The sequence below is a fragment of the Drosophila guanche genome, unplaced genomic scaffold, assembly GCF_900245975.1.
Source record: "Drosophila guanche unplaced genomic scaffold, DGUA_6, whole genome shotgun sequence".
Taxonomy (NCBI): Eukaryota; Metazoa; Arthropoda; class Insecta; order Diptera; family Drosophilidae; genus Drosophila; species Drosophila guanche.
Window position 1 is genome coordinate 3,377,145 of NW_022995750.1, and position 12,537 is coordinate 3,389,681.

The following is a 12,537-nucleotide window of genomic DNA, read 5'->3' on the forward strand; positions in this document are numbered from 1 at the left end:
CCTTTTGCCATGGCATTCGACAGACAATTTAAGCACACTTAATTACCAGAACCACCCAGAAGTCAGCGGCAGCCAAAGACTAGTAGCCAGCGTTGGTGCTTAGCACAAATTACCAACTTTAATGCGACAGGCCGCTTTGGGCCTGCATTGACATGACAACGGCAATACCTCAATACTTGTACCACACAGAGTACGAGTATTCGAAGAAAGCCCTGCGCGAGACATACTCGTATTTTTGGTGTTAAAATGGATATAGCTGCATTTTATTATGATTATTATGATTTTCGACTGGCGGCGGGCATCGCCAGGCATCGCGGCAGCAGCAAAAAATTACAAATCATTGACGAGTGAGCGGCACTAAACTCATCAGCAGAGGAAGCGATTCCTGGAGATGGGTCTGTTGGCAGGGAGCAACCGGTAGCAACGGTAGCCGATCGTTGCCAAGTGCAAGCGACTACGACTTCGACTCCAACTCGACTCGCGTTAATGGCCAGAAGCATACAGAAGCGAAGCCAGCGTTTGGGGGCTTCTTCAATGTGAATTCCGTGCATTTGCAATCGCACTTGGCTGGCTTGGCTACGTCCGGTCGTGGCTACAGTGGATGCTGCGATAAGTGATTTTATACCCAGTCATAAATGAGCTTTCTTCTTGTCGAGTCTCCACTGTAGACAATCGCTTCTTGTGCTGCTGATGACGACGTTGAAACCTTTAACGCGTCTTGCGCTCTGGCATGATCATTATCGCTGGTTTCGTTTTACGCAACTTCTTTGCCACTCATTTGGCTCTGCCACAGCAGCAGCAGCGGCAGCAGCAACAGCAACTACAGCAACGTACGAGAACGAGTACTGACAGTGGTCGTCTGGGGCAGCAGTCAGATGGTTTTGGGTGATCCATCAATTGTACTCCCAGTTGTGTCCCAGCGTCCAAATGCAACAGTTGTCCATGATGTATGCTCATTGCACTGCCTCTGGCCTGCTCTGCTCGGTTCTGCTCTGCTCTCCCGCCTTTCTGGCCCTTTCTCAGTTTCCCAGTTCTTTGTTGGCCAATTTGATTTGCTACCATTTGGAAGACAAGTTGGCGGCTCCTGATTGCTTGTTGTGGTGGGCATCAAAAACAAATAAAAGCTTAAATTGTTTTCGGATCATAAAGCAAAAAGGGTTTAACCCATTGATTGTACGTTGATTGCCATTTATTGCCCCCTCCCGAAGGATGTCTTTGTGGCAGTGGCACTGGGAAATGGGTGGTTTCCTCTTGTTTTCCTTTTTGGCGGTTTTACAACTTCACAGTTATGATTGCGGCTAATGAGTGGCTGGCAGGAACAACGGCAGCAAATCATACCCATAATCGTGGGTAATTGTGTGAACAGATTAGCCCGGCAGCTGCTCTCATACAATGATACACTTTGTGCACTTTCTTTTGGGGTACAAATAATATATTCTCACTCAACGAAACTTCTCTGAGGCGCACACATTACGTATACGTGGCGGGCTTTGCGCTGTAATTAAAATCAACAAGATGGAAACCGAGCAGACAAGACATTTACGAGCCATAAACTCTCAAGGCTTACATTGTAGCGGGCCACAAAAACTAATTGGGTCAAAAACGAGATGTAACGCACTCGTCAGGGGGAGAGAGAGAGAGAGAGAGCGAGTGAGTGAGTGAGTGAGTGAGAGGATCAGAACTGTAGCACCTGTTGGCAGGTGAGCCTCAATGACGTTTCACTTATGTAGATGCCTGGCGGTAAATGCATTTGCAATACTCAAATAAATAAATACAATTTTGACAGAAAGATGACACCACAAATGCAAGAGGGTTGGGATGAGGGGAAAATATGATGATGATGACAATAGAAGTGATGTGACATGGCCGATAGTGTCAGCTCTTCAGTGCCTTGATGTTGGCCATCATCACATGGCAGGAGCAAAAGCAGACCCAGCACCAGGAGTGACTTCTGTGGCGCACCTTTGGCTCTACCTTTAGCTCTAATTGTGCCTCTGTTTTTGGGGGCACTCTGCCTGGTGTACACTGTTCGTCGTTTTCAGTTGGCAAATGGCATAAATTTAAATTTTAATTTACTGCGTCGTCAATTGAAGTCGTGCTCGGGCACTTGGCAACTTGGTCTCCATCGCGAGTCCCAGTCCCAGTCCCTGTCTCCGACTTTGGCTTTGGCTGTGGCTCTCTCCTGGTCTGGTCTGCTATTTCATTTCATTTATTTATTTTGAGCTACTTGCAAAATAATTGCATAAATAAATATTTTAAAAAAGGTATCCAGCCTGTCTCCAGCTCCCCCTGCTTCTCCTTCTCCTTCTTCTCTTCTCAGCCGCCACCGCTCGCTCTCTCACGCACACACACCGCCTCCTCTCTCTCCTTAATTTGTTGTATTTTGATTACAATCGTTCGTCCGGCTGGCAGATGTAGCGGCAGCAGAGCCCAGCCATGCCACAGATCCGAGCCACTGGCAGCCCGCCCGTCAATGCCTCCCCGCCACCAGTAGATTGAAGTGCGGTGATTACCTCAGTGTGTGTATGTCTACCTGTCTCAGATCACTCTCTCTCTCTCTCTTTCTCGCTCTGGCATCACATGAGACAATTTATCAATGAAACGATGGATTTGTCGTTGCGAGTGTCTCTAGCATGTAAATTTCGGCACAGATGTGCAAAATGTCAACGCAAATTGGACACAAAAAAACAAACAGAACTAATTGCATATTTCATTGAATAATAATATTATATCCCTATAATAAACAAGACGTTTCCCAGGCTCAACACTCCCCTTTGTGCAGTCATAACATCCCATAACATCTTAATCCCCTGCCCCAAAAACAAATCTTATCCGAAGACGACAGCAAATTGACATATGCACACACGATTAACAAGTGTTTAAATCACAATAAAACTTTAAATCCCCACAGATGATAAAGCAATAAAACCATATAAAAAGCTAACTTCAAGAAAAGAAAACACAAAATAAACCAACTCAAATCCCAAATTCGATCCCTGGACCCTGGCGGTGGCATGCAAAAAACGTCCATACAGAAAAATAAAAGAGAAAAGAAAAGAACTTACGCACCCAAAAATTGGTCAATAAAATCAACGACAAAACTTTTGTTTGGCCAAAGGAGAGTACAAAGGACACCCAGCCACAAAAGTCAAACGAAGACTCTGAAGAACCAGCGTGGGGCGGGGGACATGAAATGGATGGAGATGAAGAGAAAAAAAAAAGTTTTTTGCTGGGCGTGTGCTCCGAACAAGTGGACAAAAAACATTCCCAGGGCAATAAAAATGACAACAGTTACAAAGTGGCAGTGGCAGTGGCTGTGGCAGTAGCAGATACAAATACAAATACGTAAGAGTATTACAAAAGAGCAGGGCAGACAGTCCGGGGGCACACACAGCCAGAGAGACAAAGAGACAGACACTCACAGTCACACACTGAGACGGGGATTAAGCCAATTTAACAGATGCTTAAAGTCAGAACACTCGTAATCACATATTGGATTAACGCAGCCTAGTGTGAACCACGAAGTGACTGACTATGAAGAGTATGGGGCATGGGGCACAAGGGCACAGCATAAGAGCATCCAAAGTGAGTCACAGTCAGGATGGAGAGAGTCTGGGTTGGGGCAACCAACAGTGGTTTGGGTGTTGAGGAATACCCTGCAGACGAGCGTTTAAAAGCTTAAAGAATTAAAAACTTATTTCGGTTTATTTTGTTTTGTCCTTAATCTCCTTTTATTTCTCTGAAACATTTGCAATAATCCTGTTATAGTTTCTTATTTCTCCTTCTGTTCTATTTTGTAGCGCATTTCCATATCGGTTAGACCCTAGCATTGAATCTTCATCCAAAAAGTCTTCAAATTTATTTGGTTGACATATGCGGGCTACCGAATACGCGACTTCGATTCTGACTTCTGCCGCCACCGCCATAAGCCCGCATTCTCCCTGCATTTATTTCACTTTTATTTTTATTTTTTACTCGTACTTTTTTTTCATTTCAAAATCGCGGCATAAATTCCCAAATATACGAGCCATATCCACACACACACACAGCCCGCGTGGTCTTGGCTCAGCAAATTTTTGGGTCTCTCTCCATCTCCAGATCTCTGTGCATTTTGGTTTTTGCTTGTGTCCACAGCTACTTTGTCTTTGCCGTTTGCCTGCAGCCATGGGGCAAATCCTTTAGACGACGTCGCATGTTTGCCTTTTTTTGGCACTCTGTTTTTATGTGATTTCATTTTTTTCTCTCCCTGCGTTTACTTTTTGGTTTGACTTTGCCCATTTGCGGCGTTTTGATATGTTACCCGGTAGCTGGAGCTCGCTGGAGCTCTTCTCATTCTTTTTTTGATACTTCTGGTGTTGGTTTGCTGCCTGCGGCTATGGCTGGTCGAGGAGGACCCACGACCCGTGGACCCATCTCCAATCTGAAGCCCCCAAAATGAGCCACTTAAAGCGATGAGATTTTTGGCGTCTGACGGCGGCGTTTATCAAATAAATATCTTTGAAATATATAACAAATAATGAAATGCTGTCGCAGTCGCAGTCTCGCCGGATCAATGAGTCTCGAATTGGTGTTATTAATTGTGGGTCATTGATTTGATTTGTTTTGTGGCATGGTATACCAAGGACTACCCCATGTCGCACAGATACTCGTAGACATCCCATGCATCATCCTTAAAGATCATCTAATGTTATCGCATGTGTAAGGACCACCCAGCAGCATCCCAACATCATTAGCAGTCCCCCAGGCCACTGCACATCTGAGGTCCATGGGACAAATGAATTAATTGAAACATTACCTAAGCAAACGTTGAATGAACGAATGAAACCAACCCGAAAGTTCTCAGGCTAATTGAATTTCCTTTCCTCGTCTTTGCCGAAAGGTCGCCACTGTCCTCCACGTGTCCGTGTCCATGCCCCGTGTATATCCTTCATCCTTCTGTTTGTGGAAAAATGTTCGCCTCGCATTTTAAGTGTGGTTTTTTTTGTTGTGGGTGAAGAGGGGATGGCATTGTTGTTCTGTGTTTTCACGCATACAAATTAAAGTCCCGAAGCTTGCTACTTTCCCCGCCGACGTTGAGTCTGCAACAATTGGCTTTTGTTGTAAATGTTGGCCATCATTAGCTGGCCGGCATCTAACACGACATTGATGTGGCTTAATTATGGCAGAGATGATCTGGCTGAGGCATGGAAGGCGCTCTCAAGGAGAGGACATTAGTGCGAAGATAAAATGAGGATTACCTTCAATATTTAGCTAAAGTGTAGTATGTACATATATTGAGGGTAAAAATATATCAGCAAAACATTGTTGCAAAACCATTTCAAGTGAGAGTTTAATATGATCGCCCACTTATGAGCTAAGCTAATTCAGCAGTCACGCGCTGGCCCCTTCCGACTACGCCTATGCCAACGCTTTAATTACATTCAGAACTGCTCGAAAGTTTTGTTCTCATACGAGCCCGAGAGCCTGGCAATTCATTAAATCTCCTAAACTGGCAACAACCGCTTCATAAAGATTTTCAGGACAGCCGGACCACACCCATTCCCCCCCACACACACAAAAGCGTTAATGATGGTAGACGATTGTGATTGCTAATGTCCCTGAAATGGTTGGATAGATGGCCAAGAGAAAGATGGGATGGATGGGAAGAGACTGAGAGGCACGGCTTTGCCACTCGTTTCGCAGAGTTCAAGTGGCTGCCGGCCCGGTGGCATCTCAATCTCAAGATTGACTAATGGAGAATGAGGACGACGTGTTGATTGATTGTTTTTCCATGTAAATCGTGGGACAAATTAATCAATGCTAATGACACTTTTCCCCAGAAGTAACGTTTCTGTTTCTGCGTCAAACGGAAATGTCTAGCCGAAAAGATTGAGAGAGGCGGAACAAAACGAAAAAAGGAAACAAAATTGTCTACAAATTGCATTTTAAGCGGATTCCTGGTGCTGGTCTGCACTGCAATTTTTCACCAAAGGATTTGGTGTCCTCTTGCTGCGAAGATAACCTTGATTTAGGTTTTCTGTGTGTTCCGTTAATTACCCATAGAGATACTTGTGCTCATTAAAATATACATACAGATACGCACTCCGCCGGCCATTTGCCAGTGGAAATTCTTTATCTTAATCATGATTTTATGCTAATGTGTCGCAGCGTCTTGTAGTAGCTGCAAGATTACAAGATACCAAACTGGCGACAACTCAACTCTTGCCAGCTGGAGAGCATGTATCCCACAGATACACCAGCCCGACTACGACTCAGACTGCGACTGCGACTGCAACTCAGACCCTCCACAATTATGGGAGGGGAGAAACCGCGTCGTCGGTTTACGCCCACTTGGCTACAATGTTTTTTGTGGGTCGTGTCAACCCTTTTGCAGTACCTTGACTTTGTTTTCCCATTCACAATTCACCATTTAGCATACACCATTTACCAGCTCCCATTTACCAGTTCCCTTTGTTTCATTGTTGGTTTCTTAGCCACACGCTGCATGCTCGGGGTTGGCTGTGTCCTGCGTGCGTTGCACTTTGGGTGTGGGCAGTGTCTCGTGTCCCGACTCCGGCAGAACTACAAGTACAAGTACATCTATAATTACGTCACCTCACCTCGTGGCAGTCATGACCCGAAACACCCAACAACTTGCTGGACAGACTGGATGGGAGTGGGAACACAGGCTTAAAGGTTTCACCTTAAAGACTTCGTTTGACCACAACTGAGAGCTGAAGATGCACTCACTCCCTACATATATATCCCTCATGACTTGTCAATAAGCCGCTTGCTTTCTTCTCGAAGGGAATATATTGCTCAAAAATTTATAAGCGGCTTCCCTGAACCGAGAAAGGAACGCTTTCGGGTTGGGTGTTGCGGGTGCTGTCCGCCGCAGGCAAAGTTTTTCCCAAAACTTGATTTATATATAGCACTGGAGTGCCTCTGAAGTCGACTGGTGAGATGGCACCACAAGTTGACACGTCTTGTGGTCAGCCCAAAAGATAATAACGAGAACGAGCATGGCACGTCACAGCACATGTGGGGTTTTCCTCGTTCCCACAATGAAAATTGTAGCCTTGGTGGGTTGGTCCACAGTTTTTCCTGTGGACTTGGCATCGTTTTTGCTGATTTTTCACACTTGCTTGGGCCCGGTCCGTGGTCCTGCTGCTGCTGCTGCCCAACAACAGCTGGCAAAGGCCAACTGTGTTTCCTTTTTTTATTAGTTTATTATTAACATTTTCTTTTCCGTTCCGATTTTGGTCACGTTTGATAAGCTCCAACTAATAATTCATGAATGGACACGCGCATGGAGCAAGCTGTTGCTGGATGATTTTTAAATATGATTCGAATGAGTTTATAAGTTTTGCTTACTTATTTGAGGAGCCAAAAGTGGAACGTTCTGAAGAGGAGGGAGGCAGTCAGTGCGTTTCCTCCCCTGGGGGTGGTTTCACTTTGGCTTCGGATTGATTGATGTCTTTGCTGGCAAACGTCTTTCAGACAATCATTAGCTTCGAATTCGTCGATGTCCTTACTCTTTGGGCATGGGCTTGGGCTTGGTCCTACCCTGTGCCACGCCCCCATTCGCACAGTGAGTGGCGTTGACAGCTTGCCAAATCGTCTGCTGAAATTCCCCGTCGAATGTTTTAGACATCGTACCATGACCATGACGCATCATTAGCATCGAAGTGAGAGTATCTTTGCATCTATGTCTGTATCTGTAGCCGGACAGGGTTTGTACTTGGATTTGCAATGAAATAGATATTTAATTCCAATTTTTAGCAGCAAGCGTTGGTTTTATATATTTTTCTAAGCCATTCAAAGTGCTTCCTTTTAGAGGCTGACCTAAGCCAGTAGAACAATCACGTCAAGCGCTCCAGCTTCTATTGAGCCTCATGTAGACGTAGCAAATGGATTGAAGAGCCGCAGAAATTGGCAATTTCACACTTTAAATCAGACAACTTCCCATCGATCAGGAATCACTGAGAAAACATCATTAGTCGAGTACAAATGGCAACTGGAAAGCTGACCTGCTGTTGGGCTGTTGTGCTGATCTTTGGGTGCCACCAAGTGGCACCCATTGTTGGCAGCTCTGTGGTTGTGGGCGAACACAACATCGACGAAATAGTCGAGTCAAACGAGCTGGTGCTGCTGAACTTCTACACGGACTGGTGCCCCTTTAGTATCCGATTGGCGCCCATCTTTGAGGAGGCAGCAAGGCAGATAGCTGTCACATTCACGGAGTCGGGGCTGGTGACGATAGGCAAGGTCAACTGCGACACGGAGAGCAATTTGGCCGAACGATTCGACATAATCAAATACCCCACGCTGAAGGTTGTGCGCCATGGATTGATTGGCAAGAGCGAGTACCGCGGTCAGAGGTCAGTGCAGGCCCTCTACCAGTTCGTGGTGCAGGAGCTCGCCGATCCCGTCAAGGAGTTCCAGACCCTCGAAGAGCTGCACAATGCCAAGGAGGACACCGGCCTGCTGGTTGGCTACTTCATGGAGAAGAACGACACGGAGTATAAGAACTATCGCAAGGTGGCGAGCATTCTGAAGAAGGAATGCCAGTTCCTTGTGGGATTTGGCGAGCTAACGGAGACACTCCATCCGGCTGGGAAGAATTTGATCATCTTTCGCGCCGATGCCACCAAATCCAGCCACAGAGAGTACTACAGCGAGTATTCGGGGAACATGAGCAGCTTTGATGATCTGCTTACCTGGACGGACGACAAGTGTATCCAGCTGGTGAGGGAAATCACCTTCAGCAATGCCGAGGAAATCGGCGAGGAGGGACTGCCGTTTGTCATGCTCTTCTACGACAAGGACAACATGCAGCCCGTGCAGGAGTTCAAGACGGTGGTGGAGACGAAATTGTCGCCTTCGTCATTTGTCAACTATTTGACTGCAGATGGAGAGCTTTTTGCGCATCCGCTGCAACATTTGGGCAAAACCAAGGACGATCTGCCAATCATAGCCATCGACTCCTTCCGCCACATGTATCTGTTTCCCCGCTACGAGGACATCCACAAGCCGGGCGCGCTGCAGGGATTCATCGATGATCTGTACACTGGAAAACTGCACCATCACTTCCACTACGGTGAGAACGTAACCACATCGGTGTGGGAGAACGACTCCATGGTGGAGTCCAACAACATTGTTGCGGCTGTGGTGCCCGACTCGCAGTTCAAGCAGCTGCTGCCCTCCCCGCATCGCTACACACTGATCAACCGAACCAAAGATGAGTTGTGACTCTAAATAGAAATGTTAATTTTGCAACCAGTGAATATTAAAGATTTCCTAGGCTAGATTTCCAGCAGCCAGCAGCTGAAGTGAAATATTTCCACAGCTCCTTTCTGGGGGCCAGAGAGCGGCATTGGATGCCCGTTTCTGGCGGCTGTGACAAATCGAACACCCATCCGATATGGACATTACTCTTCGGGCTCCAACTCCACACAATCCGACGCGTGCCTCGATATCGATGATATTTCCAGGAAGCCCAAAGCAACCAGAATGGTAGTGGAATGGCCATTCCATTTGAATATGCCAGCCACTGGCAGACGGATCGAACCATATAAATGCTAATAAACTCATTAGTCAGGCATTTTAGACACAAATCTCACATACAGTGCGTTGCATATCCTTAAGACTGCTTAAACATCGGAGAATAATCTACTTATGTATCATAGTGAGTGCATAATTAGAGCAGTTCTGTACTCCACAGCAAATCTCTGAATATCTGTGGCATGTTTCTGGCAAATCCTCGAGGGACTGCACCATTCCGCACCACTCCTCTTATGGCAACGACTCAGACCAAACACTTTTACTCCAATATTGTCATAATTAATAATATTTATATGGTCATACATAAATCTGAAGACAAACGAGCGTGACTCGAAGCGACTGCAGAGACTACAGACTGCAGAGTCGATACAGCCTGCAGCTGCCTCTAATCAGCGGCAGGAGCGCGTGCCAGTCGCGTTGTCACCTGCACAATTATAGAATTTTCCATAGTCGGGCAGTGAGCTGTCACCAAAATGGCAAGACTCCAAAAACAGAGCCCACGGACACAGAGTGAGCTCTCTGTCCGCGCGAGAAGTGTCCACCATAAATAACTGCCAATAAATGTCAACGTTTTTGGCGCATTAACATAACAGCTAAGCCGATTTCGTTGACAGGTGAGTGTCTCTCTCTTCCTCTCTTTCTCTGTCTTGTGAAGCATCTTCCAGCCATCCATCCATTTGGTGCCTTCTGCCATCATTATTTCTCTGCACAATTGAAATAATCGTCTTTTAATCGCCAACGCCTCGACGGACTGTCTGGGCCTCCAATTACCGCTTCAATCGTTAACTTCTGCGGCTGTCTGGAGCTGGGATGGTTGGGTGCCAAGATCTCTAGTTGCAGAGGTCTTCCCTTCCAATGATTGCTGGATGGTGGGATGGTGATGCTCATCAAGGCAGATCAACAATTGACGCGGAGGAAGTCACGTGCGGAAGTTTGTTTGGAAAACTTTCTCAGTTTTAATGGATCGTTGTTCCAAAGTAGAGTACAGAAAACTTCCGTTTATAATTTAGATGGAATATTTTCACTAGTTTTTGTAAGGTTACTCTCGTATTAACCCAGTTTTTAAGATTATTCTGCCATTTCCTACATCCCAAAAGCAGACACCAACAAAGTCTCTTCCGCATCACAATTACAATTGCAATTTGCAGGCTCCAAATGTGTGATATTTCAATTAAAATTTAACGGCGCAAGTCATTAAATGACAAATACAACTTGCCCTGCAGAAGAGTGGCAGAGCGGCTGTAGAGAGGGGGAAACAAGAAGCCACAAAAAGCTGAAATGTCAGTGCAGAGCGACTGATGGACAGACGAACTATCGACAACAACCATTTGAGAGGAGAGCTCAACATATTCAAAGTTGTGCACGAGCGGGATTCCAATTTCATTTTGTGCTGCTCGCTGGCAAAAAAGCAGAAACCGTTTGCTCGTCCAACGTGCAACAAATACAAACACACACAAAAAACACAAACAAAACGTTTTTGTTTAATTAAATTAACAAAATACGCGACGGATGAACAGCAGCAGTGGCAGAGACAGAGGCGGAGGCGCAAAAACTCACTTATTTTGCACGCAGGCCAACACGCCAACACGTGTTGCAAGGGCCGGCCGCCTCTCGCTAAGAGAGAGAGCTGCATGCCACAAGGCAACGCGCGCTCTCTTAAGGCCACCGGCTTGCTCACTCGCTCCCACAGAAGCTCTTAGCCTATCTCACTCGAGCCTCCATTGAAGCGATTGCCTCCCGCTCCCACTTTGGGGTAGCTTATGCCATGCCCCATAGCCATCTCGCTCTCTGGCTGCCTTCAGGCCGATTCGACCAATCAGGAGAAAGCGCCTCAATGCGCCATGCGCGCGTACGACAACAAGGCGGAGTCCGGTTTCGGACCTTCAAGGCAGTTGCCCCTCGCCATCGCCATCGCCATAGCCCTCGTTCCATACTCCATTCAGTTGAGTGCTGCGGTAGCCAGCCCTGTAGCCCTGCGCCATTGCCGCTTCTGTCGCTTCTTCTGGATGTCTGTCAACCATTTGGCGTCCATGACCAACCATGACGGCTGCTCTCGGCCTGGCTTGGTTTTGGCTTTGGCTTCTCACTGCGGCTGGCATTTTGACATTTCGCTCGGAGGCAATGAAGTCCATGGCGCCGCACAGTTGCATCTGCAACCGCCACGGCATCTGCAGCAACATCACTTATCTGTCCGGCAGCGGTTTGAGGCGAGAAATAAATATCCCATCATGCAACTGGAGTAGGATTTTGCATGCCATTGCGGTTGCAACTGATACATTTTGCATTTAAATGGAAGTTTTAGTGTCTCAGTGTTTGCTGGAGTCAAATTTATTACTTTTGGGTAAAGAATTTTAAGATTTTAGGTCCTTATGAATAGAATATGGACACTTTTTATATTTTTTACTGAAAGCCGTTAATGTGGGAGCTAATTTGGAATTTTCAAGTAAAAATTACACTGAAATACTTTAAAAGGTGAGGAATCTTTAACAAAACACAGATTTAGCAATACAACATTTAAAACATTATTTCAGAATATTGAAAGGACTAAATGCTATAGTGTAATGGGAAATTTTGCCTAAAGCTAGTACAATTTAACCCACACAAAATCCGTAAGAAATGTAATGATTCCTTGCTTAACTTAGATGATCAGGTAAAAGACAATAAATTATTCAAAATTAGTATCCCATTCGTTGAAGTTTCGTGGGTTATTACCACCAAGGGAAAAGGAAAGAGAGTTCTACAATAAATCTATTGAATTAATAAAACCCGCATTCATGGCTTCCTCTTATCAGATTTGTATCACCTCGAATATCTGCTCGTAGGCAAATACCAAATGGCATTGATGACAGTGCAAACAAGGAAATTTGTATGGCACTCAACTAAATGAAAACCCGCACGAAAGCACATACAAAACAGGAAAAATCCAGCCAAATGACTAGCCATAAAAAATAGGTAATTGCAGCGGTGGGTGGCAATTAGGTGGCATAATCAAAT

The 12,537-nt window shown here is 45.8% G+C and overlaps 2 protein-coding genes across 2 annotated transcripts; one reads left to right on the plus strand and one right to left on the minus strand.

Annotated features, from left to right (window-relative positions):
• Positions 1-871: 871 nt before the first annotated feature.
• LOC117586398 lies at positions 872-1,145 on the minus strand. Its single transcript, XM_034276430.1, is given in 2 exon segments — positions 872-1,102; positions 1,104-1,145. Coding segments are annotated over 2 exon segments (273 nt in total).
• A 6,830-nt stretch (positions 1,146-7,975) lies between these two features.
• On the plus strand, positions 7,976-9,311 carry LOC117586110 (endoplasmic reticulum resident protein 44). The gene has a single exon (XM_034275971.1). It carries the CDS (start codon positions 7,990-7,992, stop codon positions 9,229-9,231), a length of 1,242 nt encoding a protein of 413 aa, XP_034131862.1. The 5' UTR covers positions 7,976-7,989; the 3' UTR covers positions 9,232-9,311.
• The last annotated feature ends 3,226 nt before the right edge of the window (positions 9,312-12,537 follow it).

Bases quoted from the DNA above. Each gene is read 5' to 3' on its own strand.
- LOC117586110 (XM_034275971.1), top strand. From the start codon at position 7,990: ATGGCAACTGGAAAGCTGACCTGCTGTTGGGCTGTTGTGCTGATCTTT.